The 16,744-nt window shown below is 50.3% G+C and overlaps 1 protein-coding gene across 2 annotated transcripts; it reads left to right on the top strand.

Moving 5' to 3' along the window:
- Positions 1 to 2,839: 2,839 nt before the first annotated feature.
- On the top strand, positions 2,840 to 16,744 carry KLHDC8A (kelch domain containing 8A). Of its 2 annotated transcripts, none has more exons than XM_081026380.1 (6): positions 2,840 to 3,094; positions 3,567 to 4,178; positions 6,916 to 7,080; positions 7,292 to 7,507; positions 8,060 to 8,161; positions 9,047 to 16,744. In XM_081026380.1, the coding sequence occupies exons 2-6, from the start codon at positions 3,803 to 3,805 to the stop codon at positions 9,238 to 9,240; spliced, it is 1,053 nt and encodes a 350-aa protein (XP_080882506.1). In that variant the 5' UTR covers positions 2,840 to 3,094; positions 3,567 to 3,802; the 3' UTR covers positions 9,241 to 16,744. The 2 variants fall into 2 exon arrangements, with proteins under 2 accessions (XP_080882506.1, XP_080882505.1); XM_081026379.1 differs by having other exon boundaries at positions 2,840 to 3,202.

Genomic DNA, 16,744 nt, shown 5'->3' with positions numbered 1-16,744 from the left:
CAGGTGAGAATGGAAAAGCTTGCTATCCTTAATAATGCACAAGTCTTTCATTTGGGATTTAATTGTGATAAACTGAAAGAGCATTAGGTGCGGAAGTCACTAACTAGACCTACCCTGAACAGCTCACATGATGGTAAGTCAGTACTTCATTTCATTGTCTCAGGTTCCCCACCTGTAAAAAGCAGATACTGATACCTGTCCTGGCAACCTTTCCAGGGTTGTTTCAAGATCATGAGAAAATGGATGTTCAAGGGCTTAGTTTAACTCAATGAGTTATACAAACGTAAAGTATTGGACTCTACACCTGCTAATAAAGCTGCTCCAGCGGAGGTGGGTAGGGGCACAAGCAGCCTTACCTCACTGCTTTGGTAGGAGGCTCAGTGGGCAAAATAGGCTGAAGACAACTGCAACAAACCTCTTTGAGGAAGGTCCATGGCTTTCAAGCTTCCTGATTTTGTGAACGCAGTTCAAGTTTAGGGTTTGTTCCTTAATCCTGTGGGCAGATTGTGATGCCCAGGCAAAGGAGCAATGTTAGCTGTTTCCTGTAAAACTTGATTAATTCAGACCACACTCTTTTGGAATTTATGAATTCTTATTGAATAGAGAAAACAGAAAGCAACCTTCCTCTGTGAAGGTTCTAGAGGTGCTTACTCTGTAAGTACAGAGAATTCAAACTTAAAAACAGTGGAATTTCTAAGCCAAGGACTCAAGATATTATTAAGGTGGGCCTATTTTGAATTGTGACTCCTGTTTCTTCCAGGAAGTCATTTCCAAGTAAGGGGCAAAATGCTTATGCTTGTTCTCGGTTTTCCTTTTTCTCGGTTTTGTTGACAGTAGTTGAAGTAGTAATAATATTAATAGATGTACCAGGAACTTGCTGTATCTCAGAAGCAGAACTTTGCAAATATTATCTCATTTAGTATTCACAAAATTCTATGGGGTGGCCAGATGGCTCAGTTGGTTAGAGAGCAGTGCTCATAACACCAGGGTCACCAGTTTGATTCCCACATGGGCCAGTGAACTGTGCCCTCCACAACTAGATGGAAAACAACAGCATGAGCTTGGAGCTGAGCTGCGCGGGCTGTGGTTAGAGTGCAGTGTTCATAACCAACTGAGCCATCTGGCCTCCCCATAGATTTTTATGAAGACTAAATGAGATAATATTTGCAAAGTTCTGCTTCTGAGATACAGCAAGTTCCAAGTCATTGTCCTTCAATCTAGTTGTAGAGGGTGCAGCTCAGCTCCAAGTCCAGTCGTTATTTTCAATCTTGGTTGCCGGGGGCACAGCCCACCATCCCATGCGGGAATTGAACTGGCAACCTTATTGATGAGAGCTCGAGCTCCAATCAACTGAGCCATCCAGCTGACCCTCTGGAAGCTCAGCAGCAGCTCGTTGTCTTCAATCTAGTTGTGGAGGGTGTAGCTCATTGGCCCATGTGGGAATCGAACTGGCAACCCAGTTGTTGAGAGCTTGCTGGGCTGCACCCTCCACAACTAGATTGAAGGACAATGACTTGGAGCTGATGAGCCCTGCAGAAACACACTGTCCCCTAAAATTCCCCAATAAAATTTATTTTTTTAAAAATCTACAAGGATATGTCTATACTGTGAAATGCCACCCAGCAATAAAAAGGAATAAACTATTGGTACAGGCAACAACTTGAATGAATCTCCACAGAATTATGGTGGGGAAGGAAAAGTCAATCCCAAAAGGTTATGTACTATACAATTCTATTTATATAATATTCTTGGAATGACAAAATTATGGAAATGGAGAACAGAGTAGTGGTTGCCAGAAGTTGGAGAGAAAAGTAGGTGTGGATACAAAGGGCAACATGAAGAACACTTGTGGTGATGGAAATGTCCTGTATCTTCACTGATTAATTTCCATATCCTGTGCAAGATGTTACCATGGAGAGAAACTGAGTAAAGGGCATTATTTCTTACAACTCGTGTGAATATACAATTTATCTCAAAATAAAAAAGGTTAATTAAAGTAACAGAAGGAAACTGATGCTCAGATTCATTAAATAATTTCAGAGCCAGAATTCAAACCCAAGTCTGTCACACTCTCAAGACTGAGTGTTTCGGGGGGAGGGGGGTCCACAGTGTGAGGGATATAAATGATGAACGTCTAAGTAGTACCTTGTCTTGTGCACCTGAAACTAATAAAAAGAAAAAAAAAGACTGAGTGTTTCAAGACTTGGTTATATTCAAGTATGAGGAGGACCCCATAGGCCTTGCAGTCTACCAGACCTGGTAGCCAGTGGTGTCATGGCAGCTTTGTTACTGGGGACTACTGTTCTGAAAAGGCTATTAGAAAGTAGCTTCAAAGAATTATTTAGTAAGCCCTGTGTGTTGGTGCTGAGGGACAAGATTCGATAGTTAGGTTTCCTCTTCCCAAGGTGTGTGAAGAAGAGGGCCACAGAGAGACAGCCTGTGTGTGTGTCTATGTTGGCTTTCTGGATGTATATCTGCCTGCCTATCGGTGCGTTTGTCAGTTTCTCCATGGATGTGCCTATGGGGGCAGGGTAATACGTAAGTTATGCTTATGTGTGCAGGTCGGTATATACGTTGTTCCGATGCACCTCAGTGAGGTGTGCGTGGGTCACACCCACATCACTTATTTCTATTAGGTTAAACCATTTGATAATAGCTCCCCTAACGCAAAGCTGACGATGGAGCCAGCCTGTCGGGAACTGTCTGTGTACTGTACATAAACTGGGTAATTGGACTCTCCGCCTCCTCATCCAAAACAAACATTCACAAACCGCCCACCCCCACACTGGAGGGAGTCTGTTCGCCGTCATCTGGGTACTTGGCTCTCGTGCCCCTGCTATCCCTGACCCTGTAGACACGGTGAGCGTCTCTGCCGGCCCCTTTCTCGCGTGGGTCTGGCTCAGCCTGGGCTTATGTAAAGAGGTCGTGGCTGCTTCTCCGCCGGGCGCACGCGGATTCCCGCACAGGTGTGGCGGCGTAGGCGGGTGCGGATGCGTGGAGCTGGCCGGCCTCCCCCGCAGCGGCCCGGATTCTCCTTCCTGCTGTTCATTTATTCTCCTCCTCTGTGTATATCTGACAACGGTGCGCGGACTGGGTAAGGACAGAGCGCCTGTCCCCCGCTCCCAAAGCCGCCGGGCGGGGGCTCCCGGCTCACTGGTGATGCGCGGTGTGCGCCCCGCGCGGCGCTGCTCGGCCTGGCTGGGTAAGTGGCACGGAGGCGGCGGCGGGAGACGACAGGAAGGGGGAAAGGGGCTGGGGAGTAGCAGGGATGGCCGCCGAGAGGTGTTAAGTCTCTGCTTAGTGGGGAGGCGGCCGGGCACCCGGAATCCAAGCCTCTGCCCGCCGCGCCCCGCGCGCCCAGCAGGTCTCCGGCCAGCAGGCTGGGAGGGGTGAGGGACGGTGAGGGACAGAGCGGTACAGGGCGTGAGGCCTCCGCGTGGCGGCGCCCTGCACTGCCGAGTCTTGCCTTAAAGTTGGCGACAGGCCGGGAGCACGCGCGACTGCCAGCGCCAGGAGGTGAGGGCTCGTGGCCCGACCACCCTTGATTCGCCGCGTTCCTCCCGCAGGGCCTGGCGTGGACGCCGCGGGACCGCCGAGTCCTGAGGGACCGTGAAGCGCTGGCTGGTCCGCGTCGGGGCCCTTGCCGGGTCGGGCGGGAGCTGGCGCACTAGAGGGAGCTGTAGGTGGCGAGAGGGGGCGTGAGTAGCCGAGCCTTCCCCACTGCCCCACGGCTTGCGCCTCCCCCAGCGCCCTGGCGCTCCGCGTGCGCTGGGGCGCGGCAGGCGGGGCTCCCGGGGCTGCCATGGAGGTGCCCAACGTCAAGGACTTCCAGTGGAAGCGCCTGGCGCCACTGCCCAGCTGCCGGGTCTACTGCTCCCTGCTGGAGAGCGGGGGGCAGGTCTATGCCATCGGGGGGTGTGATGACAACGGAGTCCCCATGGACTGCTTCGAGGTCTACTCTCCCGAGGCTGACCAGTGGACCGCCCTGCCCTCGCTGCCCACAGCCCGGGCTGGGGTGGCCGTCACCGCCCTGGGGAAGAGGATCATGGTGATCGGGGGTGTGGGCACCAATCAGCTGCCCCTGAAGGTCGTGGAGATGTACAACATCGATGAGGGCAAGTGGAAGAAGAGGAGTGTGCTGCGTGAGGCCGCTATGGGCATTTCGGTCACGGCCAAAGGCGAGTGGGGCCAGGGCTGAGGGCGGGCGGAGAGAAGGGCGGGGGAGGAGGGCAGGCGCTGCAAAGAGATGGGAGACAGCACTGAACTGGGGGCCCACTGTCACATTCCTGATCCCATTTGATCCTCACAATAGACACTAAAACGAGAGACCTACTGGCCTCAGATGGGAAAACTGAGACTCTGCAAATGAAGAGTCTGGTCATTCTATACCATACCAGAGCTCCACTCCACCAGGCTCCTCCCAACAAATTGAGCAGACTGGGCCAAAGGGGGAGCCAGAGGTTTAGCGCAATGGCTCCGCAAACCCCTTCATTCAGCAGAAGGATGGAGCATCCCACCCACAACACCTCATCCCTTGAAACCTGACTTGCACGTGCCACCACCTCCAGACACATATTCAGGGTCCTGGGAATGTTCTCTCCATCCGTGTCACATCACCAGGCCCCACTGAGGCGGCTGTGGGACCTGATTCCAGGGCCCTGTCCCCACCCTCAATCTTCCCCTCTGCCTCCTAGTCTCTGAGGTACTGAGGAGTGGAGACCAGGATATTCCTGAGGGTGGTGATCCTGCAGCATCTTACCCAGGTTCACTGAGTTCTCAGGCCATGCGTATGCTGACCACGTGGTTTTATGATTCTCATTTCACTTTCTCCAAGCCCCTCCTTTCCTTCTCTTCTGGCCTGGAACAACCCAGAGCATAGATTGGGGATCAGGGTGGGGGGGGAGGGGGGGAGAGACTCTGAAAGTTCTCTTGCTAAAACACAAAGGGGTTTATAGGAAATGGTCCAACAGGAATTAAGAAGACCCCAAATTCAGACAGGCTTAGTAGGATGCAGCTTTCCTTCTCTTGCAAAATCATCCAGCTTCCTGCTGGATCTACTGTAGAGCACTGGTATCTCCTGAGCACCTGTTCTGTCCCTGGCACAGGTCTAGTTCCCAGAGAGGAGGGAAAGAGGCAGAAGATCTAGTCTCTGCTTTCAGGAACTCAGATCTGACCAATGAAGGTGACCAGAGAGAAACTAGCCTAGAAGCCCTGAGGGCAGAATGGCCAGTGGGGCCTCCACAAACACCCGGTAAGGATGGAAGGCATGGAGGCCCGTGGGAAAATAGAGGGGGAAAGAGTACTCCTTTATCCCATCCTCAATAAATGGTGCTAAGCGATTAAGAACCAACATTTATTGAGTCCTTGCCGTAGGTGTTTTAGGTATATTAACCCCTTTGGTCCTCACAAACTGTCTCATGAGGTAAATGCAATTATTATCCTCATTTTAAAGAGAAGCAGTGAGAGGCTCAGAGAGGTTAAATAACTTGCCCAAGGTTACACAGTAAGTGTCCAAGTCTACGCTCTTAATTATGGCATTGAATGGGTTCATTAACTACTTTAATAAACATTTACATGCCTGCATCAGGCCTTTTACCAGATACTGGGGCCACAGATTAACAAATTCTCAAGGATTTAGCAATCTATTGGAAGAAACAGACAAAAATTATTGCAGTAACGTATGGTGACTAGAGTGGTGCAGATACCATGGGGAACTCTGAACCAGTATTCTCAGCCCAACCTTGCGGTTCAGGGATATCCAGGTGAATCTGAAAGGATGAGTAGAGGGGACTGGAGGATTCCCAAAGGGAAGTGTTTTAGTGTCTTGGGGATGGGAGAGATGGAAATTGTGTAAGGTAAATTCATTAACAGGTCCCATCTCCCGGCATCAGCCTAGGGTTGGGATTTTGCCCCCCTTTTTTTCAGTAAGATTGGAAAGTAAGGAAATGGTACTCATATTTGAAATACTCTTGAATAACAAAGGCCTCTTAGAGCCAGAAGTGATGAGGACTGGCTACTGGGAGACAGGGGTGGGTCCCTTGGAAAAAGAGGTTCCTGGAGGCGGGAGCTCTGTCCCTGACAGTCTACAGGAGGTTCTGAGGTGAGGCCCAGGGAGAAACATGGATGCCTTAAAAAGCCATGTACATCCAAGAGCAGTAGAGCGTGACAGAATACTGCTTCTCTTCTCAGAGTGCTCAGCTCACTGCCCAGGCAGGGTTTCTTAAAGGGGCCAGTACGGTATTGTGAATGGCCCTATCCCATTTAGTGTAGGGTGCCTCCTGGAGCCCACAAGCTTCCTAGTGTGTGAAGGAGCATGGCTTTACCTCATGGGGGGAGCATAAAAAGAACCAGCAACAGTCCAATGTCCCACAAGGGCAATGACAGCAGGGCTGACCTCATTTTCAAAGGTTCCTACTAGGTCTAGAAAGTTCCAACATGAGAGTGCCTGGGCCAGGACACTACTGGAGAGTATCAGAGAGTATCAGAGGAGAGTATACCTCTTCTCTTTTGCATCACCTCTAGCTGCCCAGCAAGGAAGGAAATGGAGGGGACAAGACCCACCAAGGGTTGTCTAGGTCTAGCACCCACTGCAGTTTACCTCTGCGTGAGGTTTAGTGTTTTGGGAGAAGCCAAGGACTGGACACCAAGGAAGGCTAAGGCATGCAGACCTGACATGGCTTCAAGGAGACTCAGGCTCAACTACAGCAGGAACTTTTAAATAGTGCCATTAACCCCACCCCCGCTGACATGTATAAGGCTCACTCTGGCAGAGCAGTGTTGGGAACCTGGCCTAGCTGCAGTGCTGGCGTTCAGGGGGTTAACAGAACCAGGCCATGGTAGGTGATGAGTAGTGTTGGGCCTGTCTCATCATGTCTGTGGGCTGAGCCAGAGGTTGCATGTGGCATTTCTCTTTAGATTACCGAGTGTATGCAGCAGGCGGGATGGGCCTGGACCTACGTCCGCACAACCACCTTCAACACTATGACATGCTCAAGGACATGTGGGTGTCGCTTGCACCCATGCCCACCCCGAGATATGCTGCCACCTCCTTCCTCCGAGGTTCCAAGATCTATGTTCTGGGTAAGGACCATCCCTCCTTCCTTCCCTTGGGTCAGTTCCCAGGGGAAGCAGTACCTGTGTGTTGAGCACCTCCTTGACATCAGGGGGTAAGCACATTATTGCCCCATCCCTTAGGGAGCTTTCTGTATGATCAGGTAACAGAAAGGAAACCCAGCCCCTGTTGTCAGGGACTTACTCTTCTGCCCAACCCCCACCCTGCTCTGGTCTCCAGGAGGACGGCAGTCCAAGTATGCGGTCAACGCCTTCGAGGTCTTTGACATCGAGACTCGCACCTGGACCAAGTTCCCCAATATTCCCTGTAAGCGAGCCTTCTCCAGCTTCGTGACCCTGGACGACCACTTGTATAGCTTGGGAGGCCTGCGGCAGGGTCGGCTCTACCGGCAGCCCAAGTTCCTCCGGACGATGGACATGTTTGACATGGAACAGGGTGAGCTGGGTGCCAGCCCCTGGCTGCCCATCTCCCTCTGGCTGAGTCCCCCCACCTTACATACATATCATCCTCCCAGGGCCACTGACACAGCTCAGTGAGCCTTTCGGAAGTCTGAACACCCCTCTCCATTCAGGGCTACTCTTGGGATCAAATTCTTTTATCTGTACAGGACTCCCTTTGATTGGTTGGTTGTTTTTATCAATGCCTTTTCCAGCTATTTCTCTTCTTATAATATCCCGGTGGGCCAGGTGAGGGAGGGCTTTTTCCTGCCTTTACTCATGGAGAAACAGAGGATCCTGACCCCTATGCTCACTGCCTCTAGTTCCTCCCCAGCTTAGAGGCTGTGAGAACAGAGGTAAAACAGGTGATTCATTCTAGGGTATTATATGGTTCCGTGGACTGCAGCGAGCATGGGAAAGGGTGAAGGCCACCAACAGTGTCAAACAGCAGGAGGCACTGTGTGTGTCCTGAGTACAAAGGGGCGGGGGGGGGGGGGGGAACCTTAACATCTAATCCTCTATATATCCTGCTGTCATCTATGGCCTATAGGGGGATGGCTGAAGATGGACCGTTCCTTCTTCCTCAAGAAGCGGCGGGCAGATTTTGTGGCTGGTTCTCTGAGTGGACGGGTCATAGTGGCTGGAGGACTTGGTAAGGACGCAGCTTCCGGGGTGGTACTGTGGTTCTGGTGCTCGCTGGCTCCTTGGCACTCTGCACAATCAGGAGAAGGTGCTGGCTTCTTGCACACCGCCCGCCTACTGCTTTATTCCAAAGAATTCAAAACATTCCCTTCCTCTCAGCCTGGACTTCACATATCTACATATGGGCCTCCGATGTAGTCTTTCTGTCCTCTTACACAGGGGACACTGAGGCCCAGAGAGCATAAAGGACATACTAATAACCATGTAGCACAGATCCCTGGGGCCCTCATGAGGAATGATGGGGACAAAAGTGTGACAGGGATTGGCCTTGGTCTTCTCTCCCTGAACATCATTTCTCCCTGATACCCAGCTGTATCATGGAATAGGAAAGCAATCTAATCAAATACATTAGTCTGCTGAATTCAGGATTTGCTGAATTACTCCTCCCAGAGATTAGTGGTATTTTGAAGGTGGGATCCCAACATCAACAAGGGAGAGATATATGAGCAGCAGGCTACCAGGTACCCAGAGTTTGCTCAGTGTGGACAGACCCCACCCACACATGAAAGAAGCACAATGTAAACTAGACCACGTGAACCACTTTTTAGTAAAAAGCAGGAGGGAGGCAGTAGTGGTGTCTAGAAACTTCTGGTAAAAGCAGGAGGTGGAGAAAGAAAGCTTACTCAGTGAAGAGATGAAAAGACAAGAGGTAGGAGGGGCAAATTGGCTGTTTGACCAAAGCTACTGGCCCCAGGTAGGGAAGGAGCAGTTCTGCCACTGAGGAATTTGCAGTTGCTAAGCTTCTGCTTGCGGGAGGGAGGGAAGTGGGGTGACTGTGGGATGTTGATTGGTGGCTGGACTCCTTCGTAAGGTTCGGTTCCCTTGGCACTTTCAGGGAACCAACCAACGGTCCTGGAGACGGCAGAGGCGTTCCACCCAGGGAAGAACAAGTGGGAGGTCCTCCCAGCCATGCCCACGCCCCGCTGTGCCTGCTCCAGTATTGTCATCAAGAACTGCCTCCTGGCTGTGGGGGGCGTCAACCAGGGTCTGAGCGATGCAGTAGAAGCACTGTGTGTCTCTGACTCCTAGCTGTCCCCTGGCCCAGCGCCTTTGCCCTGGACCGGATCACTCAACTCTTGATAAGAGAAATGGTCTTGTCAACGTAGTTTGGGCTACTTCCCAGATGCCAGCTCCTGTCCGCAGCTAGTGGGTCTAGGCCCTGGGGCTCTAAGTGACCTCCCTTCACATCCTAACCCTACCAATCCTAGGAAACTGTAAGAAGTCCGGATGACTCCACCAGCCCCTGGTCAGAGCTCAGCTGACCTCTAGGGAGAGTTCTCACTTACTGCTCAGGCAGAAAAAGGCACAGGAGTATCTGCTACCTCCCCCTCTGTGAGTCCTACCTCTCCCCATCTTCAGGGTAGGAGTTAGGGCAGTTCTGACCCAGAGGATAAGCTGCTGCCACTCTCTTCCCAGCTCACAACTAGTTTGAGGGTCTCTCAGGATGAAAACTAGAGAAGGGTTGCAGGGGGTCCCAAGCGCCTCTTCTCTCCCTTGGTCTACATCCCTTCCCCATCTGGTGGTCCCGCCCTGGACCTCATCTACTCAGCCAGAATTGGCCGTAGAGCTAGAGGCCGCTGAGTTGTAAAAGAAGCCCCGGACTGGTCCAGGTGAGCAGCCTTTGCCAGGAAGGTCCCATGCCTCTCCAGGGTCCTTGATGGGAACGTGATGCTGGGGGCGGAGCAGAATCCCAGCCCAGGCTCTGCTTCCCTTTTCCTCTCCTCACTCTCTTTCTCCTTTTGCCATCCCTCCCCACCAGAAGCCTGGCCTCTTTGTGACCAGTAGCCCCAGAGAGTTTCTGTGTGAAATTTTCTCATTTACACTGTGGCATCAAAATCCACAAAGGATGGGTTAATTGCTCTCTGGTTAACAGCAGCAGCACAATGATTACAATCTATATTCCTACCTTCTCTAGCACCCTGGTGCGGGGCTGGGATGGACGTGTGTCTTGGTGGGTAGAGGGGATGCTATGAAATAGTTCCTCTGACAGTTCTCAGGCAAAATAGGACCCCAAATGACTACCTATATTATTCTTGGCTGTTGCCCTCGGAGGAGGTTCCACTTTCAAACCAATCAGTTCACTCCTAGTAAAACAGCGTAGTTTCCTTCTCATAAGCATTGAGACTCCATGTATATGTTAAGGAAAGATTGCATTCAGTAACTGGCTTCATCAGGTTACTCCTTCTCATGTCTAGCCTCAATTTATTCAGCTTAAGCTCACTTCTGACCCAAAGTAGAAAGGAAATTGCATACTGATTTAAAAACTTGAAGAAAGTGCTTCCTTTTAGCTTGTATAGGACCTCTTTCTGATTCCCATTGAGTTTGAAAAGCTGTGCTAGCACCGGAGATACAAATATAAAAAAAGACCTGCCCAGGAGAGGTTCCGGGGGAGTCACATAACACTATGCAATGATATGATTCTTTTTTTTTACGAGGCAGAAACAGAGGAGGAAGCCTGTCTGGACCTGAGAGGTCAGGGGGAGCCTTCTGGAGGTGACTCCTCTACTGAACCTTCATGGGCAATGGAACCTGGTTCTTTAAGGGATAGGGGTTTTTCTCCCTTTTTCTGGTATCTGGCCTTTTCCCTCCTTGGACCCCAGAAGGGCACTGCCATCTGCTGCCCCAGTCTTCCTTTCCCACCAAGCTAGAGGTATCCTGTGGCCACGGGTGCCCCCTGGTGAGCTGACTGCAGAGAGGCCTTTTCTGTTGATCCTGGACACCCCTATTTCAGTTCAGTCCCCTGCAGTAACTGCTAGAAAATGGGGCTGGAAGAGCTGCAGATACTATGAGGATGGAACAGCACGTTAGTGGAAGCTGTTCCACAACCTAGCCCTGGTCTGGACTCCCCGTTCTACTTCCATTTCTGCAGTACCCCACTGCCCTTCCCAAGAAAGGTGTTTACAAGCAGGGCCCCCCCTTCCTAGAAGAAGCCAAGCCTTGCATGTGTGTTGGGGTGGGGGGTGCTCCATGTGCACAAAATGGTACCAGATCCGTGGATGGGACTGAAACATTTTACAATGGTCAGAACCTTAGGAGTACGGCCAACCCTAAAATGTTCTTCGTGTTGTGAGAATGAGGGCTTAACCACTGGAACTGTGAGGGCTTCTCAGGACCAAAGCTGGTATCTGCTAAGTAGTCACCTCTTAGAGGTCCACTCTGGGAAGCCTTTAGGGGTGCCTCACTGAGGAGCCAGGGAAGTAGGGAATGTCAGTGACAAACCTCATGGCTACCTCATGGTGCAGTGGAGATAGCGCCATCTGGGGTGGATGGTCTGGCTCTGGGCCTCACTCCCCTCCCCAACACAGGCTTTCCTGTCACTGTCCTCTCTGGGAAGGTCCCACCCCTTTTTTGTCTTCATTTCCCAATTTGTAAAATCAGAGCCACAATGATGCCATCACACAAAGTGGTGGAGCGCCTGCTTCATCCTCAGATCAGCAATATGAGATAAGTTGTATCATTCCATTTCGCAGATGAGAAAACTAAGGCTCAAAGAGGTTATGTAAGTTGTCCAAGGTCACAAGCTCATAAATGCCAGGTCTGATTGTAAAACTTATAACAGTCACACTGCATTGCCATGAAATAGCACCTAAGAAAGTCAAGGAAATCAGCTGCACTGTACTAAGTAAGGCGTTCCAAATGTCAAACCTGGAAGGATGGAGACTTTGTGTCCCAAGGAATGAGTCTGAGGATTAGCAAGGAAAGATTGGGAAGGGCTCCCAAACGTGAATGAACATAGACAATTCCTAAACTTGTATCCCAGGAAAGTTCCCTTCTAGCGTTTTCATTCCATTGGCTATTCCAAAGCATTGTTTAACCCTGAACACTTATCATGTGCCTGGCTCAGTACTTGATTCCCACCCTCCAGCAGCTGCAATCTTGGGAGAGAGACAAAGGATTAAATCTGCAGTTACTATTTGATGAGATAGTGTCAGCCTTTGCGAGTACGACCCAGAGGCACCTTACCCATGGTTTCTACAGGGAGCCCAGATGAATTGATGGTGTCAGAGCAGAGTTCCAGAAAGTAAATCTCAAACTGCGCTTTGAAAAAAGAGACCAGCCAGGAAGAGGAGGATAACCCCAGGCTTTGAGGCAAAAGAGATGGGTTGAATCATGATTGTCATGTGCTAATTGATCTTGGATAGGTTGTTAACCTCTGAGTCTCAGTTTCCTTATTTGTCAACTGGGCAAAACAAGGCCTCACTATGAGTTTAAGAGCTACCTACTCTATGCAAAATGATTCACGTACATTAGGTGAGTAGCTACATTGTTACTTTTGCTGCTGTTGAAAGGGAGGTAGAGGGTCCTCAAAGCCCAATGGAGAAAAGGGTTTGGTTTACTGGGGGACAGCATGCACATGGTAGAGATTCTACAGGAGATGGGGCAGAAAGTGTAGGCGGGCAGATCAACAGTGGCCTTACATGCCCTGCTAAGGAGTCGGCTTCATCCATATGGGAAATTGGAAGCAAATTCAGGATTTTATGTGGAAGAGCATCATGACCAGATTTGTACCCTTGGAACATGGACTATTTGGAGTTCCTCTTCTGAGGAATGAAGTACTAAGTGAAATCACCAAGGCACCATCTAAGATTAGAAGTAACCCCAGGTGTGGTTGGAATCTTAAAAAAACATGCAGGCCAAGGTTTCCAGGCCTTCTCTGGAGGAGCGCCATCTGCTGAGCAATCAGTATAAGGGGGATTTGGGACCACAGACTAGACAAGTCCCTTCCCTCCATTGCCTCCTTTCCTCCAGAATTTCTTTTGAATAATATTTTGCATTTTTCATGGGCTTTCCAGCCCACCTCCTACACAGGAGGTGGGTGTGGTTGGCCTTTTCCAACCCCTCTTACAGAGGAAGAAACTGAGAACCAGAAACCATGACTAACCCAGCCTGTTCCCACAGGCGTAGGAACCCCTCAGGCCCAGTTCACTGTCTCTAGAAAGTGGCCCACCCGCCTTCCTTATCAGGTGGATGAAAAGGAGGACTTTGGGGCCTCCAACCTCTCATTCAACAGATAGTGGGCCTTAGTCCTAATCTCAGTTTAGCAATTGACATTCTTAAAAACAAACATTTATAAGGAAATAGTGATTTACAAACCCCTTTCCCAGGCTCCCCACCCCATGAGCAGTGTCCCCACCTGCCCTTACAGCTGTCCTATTTCACCTGTCCTGTGTTGCCACCACCTCTGGGAAGCCAGCTCGACACTGGCTGGGGAACTACTTCCTCGTCTTCGCTCTTTGCGCTCATACACCTCTCACACTGGCCTCTGCCATCGCTTAGACCCTCATCGTCTGGCATGAGGACAAATCACAGCCTCCCCACTGCAGTTCTGCACTCAGTGCTCTCCTCCTACCCTTCCTCCACATGGCTGCTAGATTCCTCCTGCCCTTCTAGACGCGCTCCCTCTGCTCCCCCAGCTGATTCACAGCCTCTGTCTGGCCTCCACAGCCCTCCACACCCTTCCAGCCTTCCCTCCCTCCCTCTGCCTAGTGTTCCCTGTGGGGGCCCATTGGGAGGCGGTATTTCCCACTGCTGTTCATCTCCCTGTCCAGCACAGCCTGGCCTCTCTGCCCGGAATGCCCCCTCCGTCACCAGGTACACATACCTGGTAAATGCAAGCCACGGTCTCCCCACCTCATCCCCACACAGACAAAACATCTTAGTGACTTCTTAGGACCATGACGATATCATTGATCCTTGTAGGCCCAGAACACACAGTGCTAGGCGAGCAGGGTCTAAATGTATAACAAATAACTGAATGGAATAAACATATAGCAAACAACCGAAATGAATGAAAGTCAGAAATCAAAAAGCTTAGAGACAGCACCAATTTGAGAGTAACCTTTACAATGTCCCCGTTTCCTCTGAGCCCATCTATGGTCTGTAACTGGCACAAGAATCAGATCCAGGAAATCAACAGTATTTTAAATACCCCTGCTTGGGGATTGGCTCCCCTCTCTCTTTGCCTTGGGCTCTGACAGGAATGATAGGTCAGCATTAGGTTTTTCATAAACTGTGGCTGACAACCAGCCTATTAATCTAGGCCTGTGATAACAGCCTTCAGCACCAGATTGTGCTAGTGTCATTCAGAGCCAAGAGAAATGCTAGCTCCCATCTTCCCTTACAAAGGGCCAGGAGCTGGTGACCTGGCTAAAGAATGTGCTTTGCATGGGGTTTACATTCCAGGATCAGCTTGAGAGGCCAAGGGCTCAGGTTGCCAGTGGGAGCCAGGCACGGGGCAGGGAGGTGACACTGGGCAGACCTTCCTCCCTTCTCCTTCCTGGACAGACTGCCCATGCCCTCCCATACCTGGTCATCCCTGGACCTCCCTAAGTGCAGAATAGCAGCTGTGGAGACAGAGCCAGGAGGAAGATGACATTCAGCTTCTTCAAAGGAGCAGCATTTAAATGAAGTACAAAGTACCGAGCCCTGAGCCACAGTACCCACCACCAGAAACCTTCGGCCTCTAGGGAGCTTCCCTGTTCAGGGTCTCCTTTGGTCATTTAAGAACTGAAGGCTAGGGAGACTAAATCACCTGCCCTCAGTCACGTGGCCAGCAAGGGGCAGAGCCCCTCAGAGCCTCTGAGTTCCATTCTGAGCTCATGTACTCCCTGCCTCCTCTACATCAAGAGATTCTGTACCCCAGGGTGTAACCTGAAGTGCCAACTTCACAAGGTCAGTGAGGGATCAGTACAATAGAAGATGTGAAGTGTTGAGCCCTATAAAGATGGGGCATTGTTTTTCTTTACTTAGACCCCACCTCAGTCCATCAAGAATCTCAGATGACATACAGCAACCACATAGTGAGGTTCCTCAGCGGAAAGTACTCGGCAACTCCAGGTACCCAGTGCATGAATCCCATGAAACCTTTACCCAGTTATAAGCACAGGTGCCCCCTCTACTTCCACACCCCACAGCAATGGGAGTTACACAGAAAAGGACATAGGAGTGAGGCACACAAAAAGAGAAACATCTTTTTGTCTTGCCATTAACAGTGAGGTAAGGATACTCTTTCCAACACACTGACTAGAAGCCATAGACTAAATGTACACAAATGCCCATCCACCCCACCTCCCGACTCTCAGAATCCCTTGTTCTGGTATTTAAAAACCAGCACTGAGAGTAGTTAAGAGGCCCTTTTTCTTCTTCCCCAAGGCCCTCCCCCCCCACCCCCCGCCCCGTGTGGAGCTCTAGCCTTGGGCAATTTCCTGACCACTTCCTAGCTCTGAGCTTGTCTTAACTGTCCTTTTTCCCAATCGGATCAGCTGTAGCTCAGGGAGTCTGATTAGCCCCTTGCTGTCATAGTTAACCCCCGTATACTTGGGTCTCTGCCAGAATTGGGGGAGAGGATTTAAGAGGCCCAGAGCCCTGCAAAAACCCCCAACAGACTATAGGAAATCGTCAATCCGACAGCCTCACCGCTAGCCTATAAGGTGGACGTTGCAGGTTGAGTAAACTATGACATAGAGAAGCATAGTCTACTTGAGACAGGCAAATGAGGAAACCTTTCTAAGCCAAAGCATGGTGGCTAAGAGCACTGTTTCTAGAGCCAGATTGTCTGGGCTCCAATCTGGCTCCACCACTTGGCAGCTTTATGACTCTACACGGGCAATTACTTAGTTTCTCTATCTCAGTTCCCTCATCTGTGCAATGGGGATAATCACATGTTAGTACCTACTTCAGAGAGTTGTGGTGAGTATTGAATTCATTTCTACAGTGGCTAGCACACAATGTGTTAGCTGTATAAGAGAGAATCATTCTTATGGAGCTGCCAAGAGATGAGAGATAGTCATAGTCAATATGGCAAAGCAGTGTCATGCCCGTCTGGGGGTGGGAGAGGGAATGAGGCTCCGGAATCTCCTATAGTGAAGGAATCAGCAGGTGAGCAAAAGAATGGGAGTGACTGAGACTTCTAATTCCTCCCTACTTAGATGTTGCAGATAACTTACAGCAGAATGGAAATGGAACTCAGACTTGATTTATCCAAACTCCTTTTTGTAGATGACAAAACTGCCCCCAAGAAAGAAAGTCCTTAGCCATGACCACAGTATAGGTTGGTGGTAAAAGGAGCTGGAACCCAGGACTCCTGACTTCTGTCCATCTATATATATGCTCTCCCTGCTGCTCCAGACGGGAGACAGGGCAAGCTCCCTGGCTCTGGGAGATGAGCTACCTTCTCCTTAGGTCACATCTCTCCAAATCCTGTCCTATGAATGACATTCAATTTCCCATTGTAATTAGGATCTTGGGGACTGTGTTTGGTGTTTGTAGCACAAAATTCCCCTAAACTCCTAAATTCCCCTAAGAATTTAGATTGTAAGCAGCTCACTAGTTTCATCTTGTATCTCTTGGGTCCATTTGGGCATCACAAGGCAATGCAACCCTTATGGATGAGCTGTGACATCGGACTGGCAGGGTTTGTTTCACAGTTCTGTTACTCCCAGCTAGGGGGGTGGTGGTCTAGGACATGACACTATATCCAATATGCTCAGAACCGAAGTTGGCTCAATAAATGTTAGCTTTGTTATTATATCTA

The sequence above is a fragment of the Rhinolophus hipposideros genome (assembly GCF_964194185.1).
Source record: "Rhinolophus hipposideros genome assembly, chromosome: 19".
Classification (NCBI taxonomy): domain Eukaryota; kingdom Metazoa; phylum Chordata; class Mammalia; order Chiroptera; family Rhinolophidae; genus Rhinolophus; species Rhinolophus hipposideros.
Note: the sequence above shows the minus strand (reverse complement) of the source record. Positions and strands in the feature narration are given on the sequence as shown.

Bases quoted from the DNA above. Each gene is read 5' to 3' on its own strand.
- KLHDC8A (XM_081026380.1), top strand. From the start codon at position 3,803: ATGGAGGTGCCCAACGTCAAGGACTTCCAGTGGAAGCGCCTGGCGCCA. The intron at 7,508-8,059 runs GTGAGCTGGGTG...TATGGCCTATAG, and splicing joins CATGTTTGACATGGAACAGG to GGGGATGGCTGAAGATGGAC. The intron at 8,162-9,046 runs GTAAGGACGCAG...TGGCACTTTCAG, and splicing joins CATAGTGGCTGGAGGACTTG to GGAACCAACCAACGGTCCTG.